This window comes from Phyllostomus hastatus, unplaced genomic scaffold (assembly GCF_019186645.2).
Source record: "Phyllostomus hastatus isolate PE091 unplaced genomic scaffold, TTU_PhHast_1.1 phas_contig_80, whole genome shotgun sequence".
Classification (NCBI taxonomy): domain Eukaryota; kingdom Metazoa; phylum Chordata; class Mammalia; order Chiroptera; family Phyllostomidae; genus Phyllostomus; species Phyllostomus hastatus.
In genome coordinates this window covers 20,079,168-20,095,278 of record NW_025333960.1, presented here as the reverse complement: position 1 = coordinate 20,095,278, position 16,111 = coordinate 20,079,168, and the positions used below count along the sequence as shown (strand labels likewise).

Here is a 16,111-nt window from a genome sequence, read left to right as displayed (position 1 = left end):
TGAGTGGAAAAATGTGGTATATACAAACAATGGAATATTATTTGGCTTTGAAAAGGAAATTGTGACATATACTACAACATGGATGAAACTTGAGTACCTATAGTAAATGAAATAAGCCAGTCACTAAGTATAATTACTGTATGATTCTATTTATATGAGTTACTTAAATTAGCCGAATTAACGTAAAGTAAAACGGTGGTTACCAGGGGCTGCGGGAGGGAGGAAAGAGGAGTTGTTTAATGGGTAGGGAGTTTCAGTTTTGCAAGATGAAAAAGTTCTGGAGATCTGTTTTACAACAATGTGAACATACTAAACAGTACTGAACTGCACACTTAAAAACAGATGGTAAATTTCGTAATATGTTTTTTACCACAATAAAAAATTTTCCTTTAAGATGAAGAGGCAGTTCACTAAAGAGGAAATACAAATGGATGACACACAAATTGAAAACGTGCTTACCTCCCTAATGATGAAAAGGTAAATCAGAATGCCTTTCCACCCCTTAGACTGACAAGTGTCTACAGACTGACAACACCCAGTTCCGGCAGAGGTGTGAAAAATAGAGAGTCCTACAGTGCTTATAAAAGTGCAAGCATGTTCACTGGAGACTGTTTATAAATGCAAAAACTGAAAACAAGCCAAATGTTCATCAATAAGGAATTGGTTAAATAAACTAGTACATCCACACAGTAGAACACAACTCAGTCAGAATAAAATGTGGGAAGATGTCCAAGACATACTGCTAGGCGAAAAAAGGCAGTCGCAAAGGTACCCAAAATCTTTGTGTATAGAAAAAATAGAGGAATATGCACCAAACTGGGTTTTTTAAAAGATTTTATTTATTTATTTTTAGAGAGGGGAAGGGAGGGAGAGAGGGAGAGAAACATTGATGTGTAAGAGATACATCTATCACTTGCCTCTCACATGGCCCCAACCAGAGACCTGGCCCACAACCCAGGCATGTGCCCTGACTGGGAACCAAACTGGCCTTTCGGTTTGCAGGCCAGTGCTCAATCCACTGAGCCACACCAGCCAGGGCCACAGTGTTTATATGAATTATTTCTAGGGATTACGGGAAACTTTTACTTTCCATATAACTTGGTAATGTTGACCATTTTATAAAAAACATGTATTACTCATAATTAGAAAAAAAGAACTAAAACCCAACCGAGAGACTAAAGTTCCAGAATCTCAAAATATCTATTTAGTGCTGAATTCACTAAGTTACCAAAATGCTATTACAGACCATTCTCCAAACATAAGGGATAAATGATACCTGGTAAAATTCGATTCCTTGATCTGTAATGAAGACAATTTCAGTGGAACTGGTCCAGCAGAATCCTAGTATGTTGGCATTCTTGGTCTGAAAAGAATTATAGATTTTTTAAAATTAATAACAAAAACATATATATCAATCTCTTCAAAAGCTTACTCTGTATTAGTCTTTAATAAAAGTTACTTACTAATAAATCAAACTTCTTTTTAAAATCAGTGTTCCCAGAGTTTTACCTATAACCGCTCACTGAAGCTAATTCTTCCAGTCAACCTGACAGAAGGAACTGCCTGAGCTTTGCAGAAAGGCACTCAGATATCAACTTCTACCTTTAGGAACCGAAAGGCAACTGACACTGTCTTAGTGAAACACACTGTGAAAACTGCCATTATAAAAGTACAAAGACCTAAAGGTTCTCAGTGAGTGTTGACCAAAACGGGCTTGGGGGCCCCGAGCCTGAAGGCAGACAGGGCTAGGACAGCCACCTGTACCGTACACAGAGGAACTGCAGGTCTGCAGAGGGGTCAGCTATCTGGCAGATTTGTCTTTCCTTATTGAGGAGCCCACGCTGAACTCCATTTAGCAAAACCGTTACGAAGATGCCAAAAGCCATACCCTATCCACTAGTAGCTTCCGCTAGTTTCCAGGATACCACATTGCCACTTTTAGCTGAGCCTTCTCTAGCCTAGTTTATTATGCCCAGCAAATCTAATTAATATGGATTAGTATCCACACTGAGGGAAAGAAAGAGGAAGGACATGACAAGGGTAAATCAAAAAAAAGAAAACATCACCAGGAAAGGAAAAATCTCCCCTTCCACAAACCTCCGGAGAGGCAACTGTGAAAGGAATCCAGGGTTTGACCCAGAAGTGCCCGCCCAGGGACAGCAAGAAGACAGCAGCCACCAAGTGCGGACACAGTGAAGTGTGCACCATCCACCATCCATTCAATCCTCCCGACTCCATCTCTAGACGCAGAAACAGGCTTAAAACCTGTCCAAAGGCACAGCGCCCACAGGCAGCACCTCCGAGCACAAGGCAGTCTGTCTTCCAGTCTGTGCTCAGTTACCACACTACCCGGTACCTCCATAACGTAACCCACGCGGTTACACGCAGACCAGCTGTGAAAGGGTACGGCCCATACCTTGCACTCTTGAGTGTATTCCAGCTGAGAACTATCCGGGATAAAATTAGAGAAATCCTGAACAAAGGAAAAAAAAGGAGAAATTTGCATCAGGCACCAACCCACTTTGGCACACAACAGACAAAAGAAAAAGACAATTAAATGTAAAAAGTGATAAAAAAAACTGACAAAAAAAACTGACAAAAACCCAAAGACAGGAAAAATAAAAAGGCCAATTTGGCCAATCTGCTTCCTTAAAAGCAGCAGACTGACAATTCAATTTCTTAAAAAGAGTTAATCCAAATATTCAGTTAGGGTTTAGAAACTGATTTTGAAAATTCATTCTCCAAATGGTTGATTTCAAAGAAATGCATTGCTCTACATTTTATAAGAGGCTTTCCAAAAATTTTAGCAATTAATATTGATGGAAGGAAAGAGGATTCTGCCTTTCTCAACGGCTTTTTCTCTACTTTACAAATGCAGTGACGAATATTTATAAGGCTAAAATGCCAACAGGCTGCTCCAACTCTGAATGGCTGTTCCTATTAGATTAAACATACAAAGATAAGAAAAATGAATAAATGGAGTTACCCCGTAAACATCATTCACAAAGTAGCCAAAGATATACTCAGGCAATCAATGATGCTAGCTATTGATCCATACAAAAGATGCCTGAGGCTCCAAATTAGTTTTTTTTTTTTATTTAAGTCAAAAATAACAAACTAAGGTCATACATATTTATCAATTCAAATGTCTTTCTTCAAAAGTCCCAATACAACACAACATAATTATAGCTTTCATGACATTAAAATAATAAACGGTTCCTTTAACACTGGATATTTGCAATTCATTCCCTTCCAAATGTACTTCTGATGTCCCTTTCTTTATACTGTATTTAAAGATATATCTTACCACAGTCTTTGAGGTCCTCTGAACAGCTAATATCTTATTTTCTAAGGAAAACTTAATGCACTTCACTTCTCCTTTGTCTTCCATTCTTCAAGAAGAAAGAGTATGTGTTAAGAATTAAACTCTAGCTTCTATCATTTTGTGAGAAGAAAAAAGACAAGTTAAATATTCAGGAAGCAGCAAATCTTAGTTTAAAATTAAACTTATGCTTCTGAAGCTAACAGTAGAACCTCTTTTCAGAAAACAAAATCCAATCAGCAATAAACTGCTGGAAAAATTTACAGTATTGCAGATAACAAGATGGGAAATTGAGATCACATGCACTTTCAACTAAGAATTATTCTAGACAAATACATATATACAGGCATACCTTGTTTTATTGTCCTTCACTTTATTGTGCTTCATAGCTGTTGCTTTTTTTTTTTTTTTTTAACAAATTGAAGGCAAGACCCTCCACCAGCAGAGAGATTACAGCCCACTTTTTGCAGTGGTCTGGAACCAAACCTACCATCTTTCTGAGGTATTCCAATACCCACAGTAACCTCCACAATCACTGCCTTCTCTCTCCATCGCTCTCACAGCAAAACTTTTGAAACATTAGTGCCCTCTTTCCCATTCGCTACCTTACTGACTCAAGATGGTCCCACCTAGAAGTCTCACAACCACCTCAAACAAAGGAAAATCAAGGGATGGACTACAGATAGGCATGAAGAAACTTTTGGGAATATAGAATGTTCATTATCTTCATTATGGTGATGGTTTCATGGATGTACACATATGTTAAATATGTTCACTTAATAATAATTACAACACAGTAAGGCTATTAACAATAAATAAAATGTTTTTAAAAGAGGGTAAATTCAGCATCTTCCCCCTCAAACCCAATGAAGCCCCCAAATCTGGACCGTCATGGGCTCACTCTCGCACTGACCACCGAGTGACTGCAATACCAGCTACACTACCTTCAGTCTGGTCTTCACCATGCCTCACTCAGACTACAACCACCTCTCAGGGGTATCCTGCACTGTGACATGCTCCCAACCCGTTCAGCCTCAAGGCTACGACTCACGTGATCTTTCCAAACACCAATATGATCATGCCATGCCCACCTTACAAATTTTCAGTAACAAGATAAAGCCCTGATTCCGTAGCAGAATATATAAGGTTCCAGCCAACCCCTGCCAGTGTCCACACCACCACCTCCCCTTCTTGCATGGACACCTGGTCATTAGTTACACAGACCTGGAGTTCCCCAAACACCATGCTTGCTCACTTTACACTTGGTGTTCTCGCCACTGGGAAGGCCTCCTGTCTTCCCCACCTGGAATCTTCCCATTCAAGCTCTCCAGTTTTGCTCAAAGGCTACGTCTTCTCCAATCTCAAGATAAATGTCACACCTCATCCCTGTGTCCACATTCTTGGTACAGCACTTGGCACAGCACATGTGCCCCCTCACTTGTATCCCACACTGAAGTCTGCATTCCCCAAAAGGGTGCCAGGCTAACTCAAAGCCTTCACATGCCTGCTGCCTGGAAGGCCCTGCAACAGCGTCTGCCCAACAAATGATGTGATTCGTTTTCTACCTCAAAAACTGCTTCCTATCAGCAGGGGCCAACTGTAAACATTTTTTTAAAGACACCACTGAACTGAGGCCTATATTGTACTTTCCCCTTCTGTAATCACAGGAGTCAAGGTGACCAGACAGTTTATCAGCCAAATTGAGGTATTAGGTGAACCAAAAAGCCCATTACATTTGTTCCGTACAGCGGCTCTAACAGTGCTTGTCTTTAACTTCATTCAAACAGCTTCATTAGATTGTACTGTGACAGCTGTCACATCAGCATGCATTTTTTTAAAAACTTATCAAAACTTATGAATTTTTGTGCAGCCATTTTAATACTGAAGATGGAAGATGACACACAACATTTCCAGTGCATCATGCTGTATTATTTCAAGGAAGGTAAAAATACAACTAAAATGCAAAAAAAAAAAATGTGTGTAGTGTACGGAGAAGGTGCTATGACTGAAAGTGTCAAAGTGGTTTGAGAAGCTTCTTGGTACTACTTACATTTTGGCCAAATAATTTTTTGCTGTGGGGCTGTCTCATGCATTGAAAGATGTTTGGCAGCACCCCTGGCCTCCACCCACTACAAGCCAATAGCAGGAGACACCTGACATACTCAAAATATCCAAATCAATAAAGTTATTAATGAAAATGAAAACTGTGTCTTTTACTTTATGGAAAAAAACTAAACAGACTTTTTGGCCAACCCAATACTTCTGAAGGGAAAGGAGCTGCTATTCCACTTGTGTAAACTGGGACACCCAGTCACCTAAAGTAGTCAAAGCTGGGATTTTGTTAATATACATTATTGCCTGAAAAACACTGACCCAGTGATCTCCACCTTCCGAACACTCTGGGAAGACCTGGGCCTAATGAGGAAGTGAAGGTTCTCCTCCAGGAAGAAACAAGAAATGGGCAAATCAATAATGCACTGACCTACTAATTTCAAGTACCAGGAAGTAGGTGCCCTACTAGGGAATATACGGCTCCCAAATCAACAGAGAAGTACTCCACATGTTCACTCGGACCAGAAGTAGAGTCTGTGCCACAAAAACTGCACAGCAAGTGTCTGCTTCCCTTGCCCCCCTACCGGGCAGGTATCTGCATGTGCATACACACACACACACACACACCCCACACCCCCCCCCCCCCAGACCTCTTAAGGGATGCAAAGGACAAAATTTCAAAACCACCTCCTGAATGAGAAACAGATAAACGCCATTTACGTGCTGAAATTATTCTGAAAATGTTAATTCTGTTACCTAAATGAGATGGGACTCCTATCATCTGGGCCTTTAACTACCACCCCAGTAGCTCCACCAGATCGAACAGCAAACACCTGGGAGGGAAAAGAAGCAATGTTAATGGTCTGGGCAGTATACCAATCTACAAGTGAACACCCCTGTGCACCCAACCCTTGGTTTAGCTAAACCAACACGGCACATATCAATCTGTGATGCTTGGTTTTCTGATGAATTATAAGAAACGAGAGTAGAAACCAAAAAGTTTACCATTCCAAACTGTGCATGATGGGGTCGGAGGGCCTCGAGGCTCTAACTTTTAATCCAGTTTTGCAAACGCGCCGCTTAAGCATACCCTGCTACACTCCCCACATGTCCAAAATTCCCCCTATGCTTTCCCCTATGTCCAAAATTCCGAGAATAATACAACTCTTAATGCCTAAATCCAAGAAAAGGCGCCGGTAAAAGACCCGCCTGCTTACACCGGCCATGCCGGCCAAAGGGCGCCGGGTTAGTGGCGCGGGCTGGGAGTCCACCCCGCTGTCACTGTGGAGAAGAAAGCCCCGGCCACGGTGGAGCCTGGTCCCGCAACCCACCCAACAGGAAGGCGCTGGTGCGGGTGCTGCGCCAGCTCGCTAGGGGAGGCCCCAGGCCCGGTCCCCGCGCCCCGCCCGTGCGCGCGAGGCGACCTTGGGGCGCCGGGGTCGATGGGCAGGGCACGCCCAGACGCAAGAGGAAGGAGGATGAGGGCCGGTCCCGACCTGCTTGTTAGCCTCATCAAAAAAGACGCAGTTGACCGGGGTTGCCTTCTCGAAGTGCACCGGCCGTTCGCACAGCTCCAGGTAGTAGTCCTCCTCGCCCATGGCGGGCGCCGCGAAGGCGGCGGCGGTGGGGGGACCGGAGGTGGAAGCCAGCGTGACCAGAGCAAGCGGCGTCAGGCGCGGGGGGCGCAAGGAGTTGGACCAGGCTGTAGTCACTGCCTCTGTGGCAGCGGCAGCGGCGGCGGCGATCCCGCGGGCTCAGAGGCCGCTTCCTGGTGCCACACCCCCACGCTCTCCAGCACGTGACCCGCGGCCCTCCGCGATTAAACCAGCGACGGATGCTGGGCAGAGCGCAAAAAGCCCCTCCTCTTTGCGTGAGGGCGGGGTCCCGGGGCGGAGGCTGGTAGCCTCGGGACCGGAAGCCAGGGCGGCGCGGAGGGCGGGCGGCGGCGCTGGTTTTCCAGAGCGTATACTCTGCGACAGGTCCCGGGAGGTTTGCTCGGGTCCGGTTGCTCGCGTGGGACATGGCTACCCTTGATGTAGGGAAGGCTCATCCTCGCTCTCAAAGGGTTTACTGAGCCTGCCTGTGGCAGCGCTATAAACTTTACAATGCAAAGGAGATGAGTTCTGTGGTCAGCACGAGTGCTCCGAGAAGAGTGTGGAACCGGAAGCCAAGTTTAGATTGCGAGTCAGACAGCCTCTTTTGAATGGCTTTGATATTTGAAGGCATGGATGGGAACTCATTCAAGGGACTGGGAGACGGAAGGTGGGGGATCAGGAATTCTTCGGTGCCCATTCTCAATAAACAGATGGATTTTGGCACCATTCTGTAAGATACAGCAGCTTGAGAAGTTTGGTAGGGAAGGGGCAAAGACCATGAGCTGCTCTTTGGACATGAATCTAGGGAGAATGACATCGATACAGATATACAGGTCTTACGCTCACCAGAAGAGTGACTAGGCTAGAGGTAGAAATGAGCTGTTGAAAAATGTAGATGGTATTTGAAGCCATGGAATTGGATGGGATGGCCTAAGACAGGGGCGTAAAGTGGAAATTGCAAAACCAACCTATAGAGGCCAGGAAGAGGCATCAGTAAAAGAGAACAAGCAGAGCCTGCCAAGGGAGTCCAGTAGAAAGAGAAAGGAGAGGGGGTTGCCTCCGAAGCTGAGTGAAAAGGCTTTCAGGTAGCTGGTGAGTCAGGTAAGGAAAGCACTGAAATGTTTCCCCGTTTTATCCCGGGGAAGACACAGGCACTCCATCTGGGAGACCATCCCTGCAGGACTCGGCGGGCAGAGCCAGACTGCTGAGGGTTGGACGTGAGAAAGGGGTGATAGCCAGCGAATGCTGATCTGGAGAGGTTTGTCTCTGAGGGGAGTAGTGGGATGGAGATAGTGGTGACCTGGGATAGAAAGAATGGATGTAGGAGTAAAGGATTAGGTTGGTGTTTAAAATGAAAGCAGGAAAGAGGTTGTTCTGACTTTAGTGCGCTTAAGAACCATGCAAGTCTGAGGAGAGGCCAGGAATCTGCAAAGGCCCAGGTACCTCTGAGGGAGAGTTGGAAGACCATGTTTATGAAGAATGGGCTGGGGCATCTTTGCATGGAGTAAGAATGGTTTGACAGGTAAAGATGGAAAAGCAGACATCCAAGCGGGGTGAGGTGGGGTGGGCCCCAGAGTACATATCGAGGGATTGGTCTTTGCTGTAACCATGTGGAGATGTGTGCATAGCAAGGCAAGGACAGTCCTCTCCCTTCTCAAGAGATCATCAAGGAGATGTCATTTGTCCTTGGATTTACATATCCAAAACAGAACTCTTGATCTTCCCTACTTCCCTGCCAAACTCTCAAGACTCGGTGTCTTTAGATAATGGTGCCAAGGTGTCCAAGAAGAGAGGAAAGAAAAAAACAAACCCTGCTCTGTGAGGTTTCTGTCATTTGGCTCCACAATACTACTTGCTTCCTGTCCTTGTCTCTGTCATCCACTCACCAGCATTACAGAACCTTCTGTTAGGCAGGACAGATAGCAAACCAAGGCAGGGAAGAGGAGGGAGACATGTTTCACCCACTGACTCAGCAGTCCCGAGCCTGGGCCAGTAATACTGCCAGGTGTTCCGACATCACAGGAGACACCATGCCAACACAGGAGAAGGCCCGTCCTAGAAACTCTGAATCATCTCTACTATCTGGGAAAGAAAAACTTTGAAACTGCTTTCATCCCAAGGCCTGGAAGGCCAGAAAGGGCCCAGAGAGCCCAAAGGAAGAAACCCATTAACACCTTTAGATATTCATGCCCTACCCCAAAACTGGCATCACCTTTACCTGTCAATCAATATGTAATTTCTTCACCCCCATCCCCGCCAACTGCATAAGCCCCCAGAACAAAGGACTGGCCACCAGGCCTCTTGTCCCATTCTCTTCCATGAGAATATAAACCCTTCTTGCACACTAACAGACTTGCTGATCTGTAGTTCTTTACTGCATTGGTAAGAAGAACTGAGTTTCTGGGAGTTTCTCCCAGAACACTTCCACCCACATCCTGCTGTCACCTATCAACACCCCTGTAGATAACCCATCCCACACCCTCCCATCCCTCCAGATGCTCCCCTGGGACCTTTCTTCACCCTCTCTAGGACCCTCAGTCCTTTGTCCCATCTTCCCTGCCCAGTTCCTCTACCCTCTCGTTTCTTCCATTTCCTCATCTAGTTGTGATTCCATTTCCCTCCTTCCCAGTACTATTTTTGCCCTTACCCTTAATGTAGCTGCTCTTGTGTCCTTGGCACACTTGTCTGGCAGAACCTCAAACCAGTGAAAAGTGGTCAGTCTCTAAATATATTTTTACTGGATGTGGAGTAGAAAAAGTTTAAGGTGTCCACCAGACATCCAAGTAGAGGTATCAATTAAGTGGATATAAAATAATTGGGAAATGTTTCATAATATAAGTACCTTCCCCCACTCATTTACTTCGGCACTGTGTTCATCCATCCATTCATCCATTCAAATATTCATTGCATACCTATTACCTAGTATATGCAATGCACAATTCTGGGTAGTGGGGTTCCAGTGAAAAAAACATGTAAAAACCCTATCTTGTTAGCACTTGTATTTTAATGGTGTTGCCTATATTATGACATAAAACTCATAAAACAGTATATACTACAATAATTTTTATTTTAAATATAAAATGAAAGAGACCTAAAACATATGAGTGGGAGACTTCTACATTAAGAAAAAGAATAGTAACTATATTTTCAACAAGTGAACTTTGAAGGGATTTTAGATGCCAAAAAAAAAATCCAAAACCCTATCCATTTTTTGGAGGAAAATGGGGGCAATTTGAGTGTAGACTGCATACTAGACAATGTATGAAATTACATTAATATGGGTCACTTCTTAAGTGACCCATTCTAAAAGTGACCCATGCCTAAGTAGGCATGAAGAGGCATCATGTCTGCAATGTCCAGTAAATGATTCTGAAAAACGATGAACAGTATAAAGAGATAGGCAAATTTGGTGAAATGTTAACAGGTGAATCTAGGTGACTTTTCTGTGGGTTTAAGATTTTTTCAAAATAAAGCTGGGTAACTAAAATTTCAAGAAATAAAAGATTCACACCCATTAGGATAACTTATCAAAAAGCAAAATATAACAAGCGGTAAAATGTAGAGAAATTGGTACCATTGTACATTGCTGTTGGGAACCTAAAATAGTGCAGCTGTAACCGGAAAAGACACTGGTGTTTGGGCTGCCTGTCACTACCAAATCCAATAAGCAATGACAGCAATTGAATCTTTTATGGGCTCTTTATTCAGATGGCCGGGGATCTGAGAAGATGATGGGTTCATACCCTAACAGACCATCTTCCCTTCTCTTTCCTGGTCAGATCTTTTATAAGGGGGGTGGGGGAGGACAAGCAAGGTGCGGTGAGGGCTTTGAAATCAGGGAGGATTAGGTGAGTGAAGCTGCAGCCTTCCTGTTCTTGCAGTTAGCTGTTCCCAAGGTGGGGTGGGGGGGTTACACAAAAAAGCCTGGAAGTCTCCAACTTGTCCCCAGGTGGTAATCTCTAGCCAGTGCCCCAGGAGGTCAGCTGCTTTTCTCAGGAGCCAGGATGGGCCTTATCTGTAGTTTTTGAAACAAAAGCTTAACATACACATTATTTGCTAGACTTACGGCTTTTTACCTTAAGCTAAAATTTTCCAAGTCTTGAGTCCCCTATCACAGTTCCTGTGAAAAACACTATGGCGATTCCTCAAAAAATTAAGCACAGAATTACCATATAATCCAGCAATTCCCCTTATGGAATATACACACAAAAATTGAAAGTAGGGATTCAAACATATTTTTATGTCAATGTTCGTAACAGCATTATTCACAACACCCAAAAGGTGGAAGCAACCCAAGTGTTCATTGACTGATAAATGGATAAACAGAGTGTAGTATATGAAAGGTTTTCTTAGGCTCTTCCAAGGAATAAATGCCAAAGAGCCACAAAGTTAGGCAGTATAGGGCTTTATTGGGGTTTGTGCACCCAGGCAAGGTTCCCTGCTCCGCACAGTGGGGCCGAGGAAGTCGCCCCGAGCAGGGAATACGGCGGGGTTTTATTTTGGTTGTCTCTCTTCGTGGGAGCTGGGGATTGGTCCCCTTTGAACAAAGCAGCAATATATCATTGGTGGTTCTCCTCGGGCTCAGGTTGCTGTCGGATACCCGTTTTGGCGAAGCCCGCTGTTTCGGCTCCCTGGTTTGACATCCGCTGTCTTTTCCAGGTTGTCCTTCAGTCACCATTTTGTCCTACCCCACCCATCCTGACAGTATATCCATACAATGAAACATTATTCAGCCTTAAAAAGAACGAAATTCTAAACATGGATGAACCTTGAAGACATTATGCTAAGCCAAACACAAAATGACAGATGTTTGTGTGAGATACCTAGGGTAAACAAAGTCAGAGAAACAAAGTGGAATGGTGGTTACCAGGAGCTGGGGTAATGGAGAGTTGAGTGTTTAATGGGTGTGGAGTTTCAGTTCGGGAAGGTGACAAAGTTCTGGAGGTAGATTGTAGTGATGGTTGCATAACAATGCAGGTGTACTTAATTTAATATACTGAGCTGTATATTTAAAAATGTTAAAAATGGTAAGTTTTATGATTTGTATATTTAGTCACAATTTTTATTTATTTATTTTTAGAGAGGGGGTAAGGAGGGAGAGGGAAACATTGATGTGTGCTTGCTTCTCACATGCCCCCTACTGGAGACCTGGCCTGCAACCCAGGCATGTGCCCTGACTGGGAATTGAACTGGCGACCCTTTGGTTCGCAGGTCGGCACTTGGTCCACTGAACTACACCAGCTGGGGCACAATTTTAAAAAATAAAATTAAAAATGGAAAACACAACTTCATCACTCAAACCACAGAGCTTAGTCCCGTACCTGGGTGTCAAACACAGGTCTGTTTGATTGCTAAACCTCTGCTGTCAACTCCATTTTATACTGCCTGTTGTAACAACTCAGTACTTCTTTCCTTTTAGAAGACTGCCATCAGGTTCTATATATTTTCCAGGCTAAACACTCAAATTCTTTGGCTAATCCACACAGAACATGATTTCCAGTCCAACTTTAATTGTTTTCCTTCAAATACATTTTCATGCCTGTAACTGTTAGAGAAGCAGTTCTCTCATTTGGGCCCCAGGATACCTTTTTACTCTCAAAAATGATAGATATTTACCATATTAAAAATTAAAACATTAAAATTTTAGAAACATTAAAGCATTTAAAAATAACAAAATCTATTACATAGTATAAAGAATGAGTGAAAAAATATGTATTTTCTGAAACTTGAGAAAAACTGTATTTTCGTAATTCTGCAAATCTCTTTGTCTGACTTAATAGAAGACAGCTGATTTCTCATATTTGATTTCTCATATTAATGCATTGAGATACCTTGCTATAGTTGAAATATCTGAGGAAAAACTAGTATATTAATAGCCTTTTAAGATATTATAGTTATTCTATACCAGTACTCAACAATTGCTAGTTTCTTAAAGGTTAGTTGCAATGTTGCATCTAAAACTGTTGATAAAACTTAGTACTGTTACACTAAAATCTATTGGTCTTTCTTGAACTTGGAATGGATCTCTTACCCATTATATTGGTTATCTGTTGCTCCAGTACAAATTACCTCCAAAGTTTAGTGGCTCACAGCCACAAACATTTACTATTTAACAGTTCTGTGCATCCGAGTTTGAGCACAGCTTCTCAGGGTAATTTTGGCTCAGGGTCCCACATGAGTTGCAGTTATGGCAGGATCTGCTTCTAACCTCACTCATGGGACTATTTGCAAGTCTCAGTTCCCTATGTGGTCTCTCCACAGGCTTCCTCAAGACACGGCAGCTGGTTTCCCTCAGAGCAAGGGATCCAAGAGAGAGCAAGGTAAAGCCACAATGTCTTTTAGGAACTAACCTCATAAATAACATACCACCACTTTTGCTATATTCTATTTATTAGATTCATTGAATACAGTCCACATTTAAGAGGAGGAGAATTAGCTTCTATCTTTGAAAAGAGAGGTATCAAAGAATTTGTGGATATATATATATATATATATATATACACACAGACATACATATATACATACTTTAATCCTCACCCAAGGATAAGTTTTTTTTTTATTGATTTGAGAGAGAGAGAGAAACATCAATGTGAGAAACAGTGATCAGTTGCCTCCCTTACATACCCCAATCAGGGATCAAACCCACAACCTAGGTATGTGCCCTGACCAGGAATTGAACCTTTATTTGGTGTACAGGATGGCACTCCAACCGACTGAGTCACCTGGACAGGATTTGTTTTAAAACCAGAACACTCATGGATGATTTTATAACACTTTATGCACCAGTTGTTTGGAAAATATTTGTTCAACGAATTACATGGATCTTCTAAATGTTGCTAATTTCATTATATGCTCTCAAAAAATCCTATGCCAGTATTACCATGGATCTCAGTAGGTATCACTACATAACCATTAGAATGGCCAAAATAAAGAAACAGTGGTTAGACAAAATGCTGGTGAGGATGGGCAGATACTCACCCATTACAAGTGGGAGTATAAAATAGTATGACCATTCAAGAAAATAGTTTGAGTTTCTTACAAAACTAAACACGCATTTATAATGAAATCCAACAATTGCACTCTATGTTTATGAAAAAAATTGGTATATAAATACTCATAGCAGCTTTATTCATAAAAGCCCAAAACCAATAACAACCCAAATGACTCTCAATTGGTGAATGGTTGGACAAACTCGAGTACATTTCACAAACCTGGTAACTGGATCCTTCAGCGGTGTCCAGCCTGCAGGCTGCAGGCGATTCAGGATGGCTATGAATGCAGCCCCACACAAAATGTACTTAAATTTACTTAAAACTTTATGAGATTATTTTTGTGTGATCACGTGTCACAATGTATTTAATGTGTGGCCCAAGACAACTCTTCTTCTTTCAGTGTGGCCCAGAGACACCAAAAGGTTGAACACCCCTGCGTCGAGTCGTTGCTAAAAACATTGAGTAAACAAACTGGGTTGATGTTGAAGTCCTGAGCCTCCTGAATCTGGTATGACAGTGACTGGCTGGTAGGTGGCTCCGCAGCTAATCTTCTCTCAAGTTAGCGTAAATCCCAATCCTACCTGTTATATTTCCCTAATTAATGGTTTTTTAGAAATTCACATAAGCTCAAGTGATTACATAATTTTAATAATTCTATATTTATGACATACTCACTGTCTTATCATATGCCTTCTCTTCCCTTTTAAAAGTGGTATTGGAGTGGCCCCCTATGGATTTCTAATAGCTTCCCACTCTCCATCCTTTCTCAGCAGTCATAGGCAATGTTCCCACAACTGCATCTGAAAATTTCCCAAATATCTTAGATATTTTTCAACCAAGCAAAATTCAGTGGAAGCAGCAGAATGCCCATCCACCAAACTTTGTATTTATCTTGGGCTATGTATTAGTCTGCTTGGCCTACTACTATAACAGAATACCCAGATTGGGTGGCTTCAAACACAGAAATTAATTTCCTTATAGTTCTGGAGGATAGAAGTCCAAGATTAAAGCAACAGCAGGAGTGGTATCTGGTGAAGCCTCTCTTGTTGGGGTGCACATGGCAGGTACCCTCACATGACCTTTCCTTTGTGCTTACATAGAGAGATCTCTGGTGTCTCTCTCCTTATAAGGACACTAGTCCTATTGAATTAAGGCTCCACCCTTAATAATTTCTCTTACCCTTTATTACCTCCTTAAAAGCCTACTTCTAAAAACACTTATCATTTTAGAGGTTAAGGCTTCAATATATGAATTAGCAAGAGACACATTTGGGGGAACAGGGTTCAATGTTTGTTTCACCATTTTTTAAATACAACTTCCAAAAGATGAAATAGAAGATGTGTAGTTGGTTTTGCTGCTTAATAACAATATATTAACACTTCAAGCAATGGATTTATGTTTCTACTTCTTGCTTCAAATTTAACTTCTCAAATCCTTGACATTTTCTACGTTTTTTATAAATCTTAGCTCTTCTTGCGCTTTACCGAGATATTGTTCTTATAGTATCAAGTATTCTAATTGATTATGTCCCAGAAGGCACAGATTGAAAAGTATTCACAGAGCTATATAAATAGTAGCTCACTCACTAATTCTGTAATGAATACCCCATCTTCCCACTTCATCTGCTACTTTATCTTTAACTATATTTGATCTTAACTCTGAAAAAGCTAGCTATGTTTGGGAGAAAGTTGGAAAGCCTCAGGCAGAAAAAATAATGCTTTCCCAAATGTAACCTTTTAATATTTTTAAATTGGAAATCAAAGAATAAAAACAAGAAGCTTGCAAAAGAAGAAACTGGTATTTCCAAGTAGAAAATATACTTTGAAAACATAAATCATTCTTTAATTTTTATGAAATCACTTTAAAATTCAAATAGAAAAATACATATCTTCAAAAAATATGATGAGGCTTGAAAATCCAATCAGATGAGCTTTTCCCACCCAATGTCTTAAGTGCTAGAAAACTACTCAGAATTCTAAAAGGTACAGACAGCAGTCTCTTCTGAGGCCCAGAGCCTAAATGAACCACAAAAGATGGACTGCCTATAACAACCTCAGGGCCTCTATCTGCTTCACCTTCCTTGGGGAGGAGAGCAGGGATCTACCATGATCAATATTGCACCATCAGCTGCCTCACATCATCCTGTTTTC

The 16,111-nt window shown here is 42.1% G+C and overlaps 1 protein-coding gene and 1 long non-coding RNA gene across 3 annotated transcripts in view; one reads left to right on the top strand and one right to left on the bottom strand.

The window, feature by feature from the left end:
- Positions 1-7,173, bottom strand: part of RMC1 (regulator of MON1-CCZ1) — a 21,175-nt gene extending 14,002 nt beyond the window's left edge. Inside the window, exons 1-5 of one of the 2 annotated variants that reach the window (XM_045850424.1) lie at positions 6,871-7,173; positions 6,131-6,207; positions 3,308-3,392; positions 2,417-2,473; positions 1,277-1,363 (exon numbers count right to left, since the gene is read on the bottom strand). In XM_045850424.1, coding sequence (XP_045706380.1) covers positions 1,277-1,363; positions 2,417-2,473; positions 3,308-3,392; positions 6,131-6,207; positions 6,871-6,972 — 408 coding nt within the window. In that variant the 5' untranslated portion in view covers positions 6,973-7,173. Of the gene's footprint in view, positions 1-1,276; positions 1,364-2,416; positions 2,474-3,307; positions 3,393-6,130; positions 6,208-6,379; positions 6,510-6,870 lie in introns of those variants that run through there. The other variant, XM_045850425.1, reaches the window with a different exon arrangement.
- LOC123826431 lies at positions 6,832-16,111 on the top strand. The gene is made up of 3 exons (XR_006787034.1): positions 6,832-6,951; positions 13,231-13,289; positions 14,362-16,111. It is a non-coding gene; the product is annotated as an uncharacterized LOC123826431 (long non-coding RNA).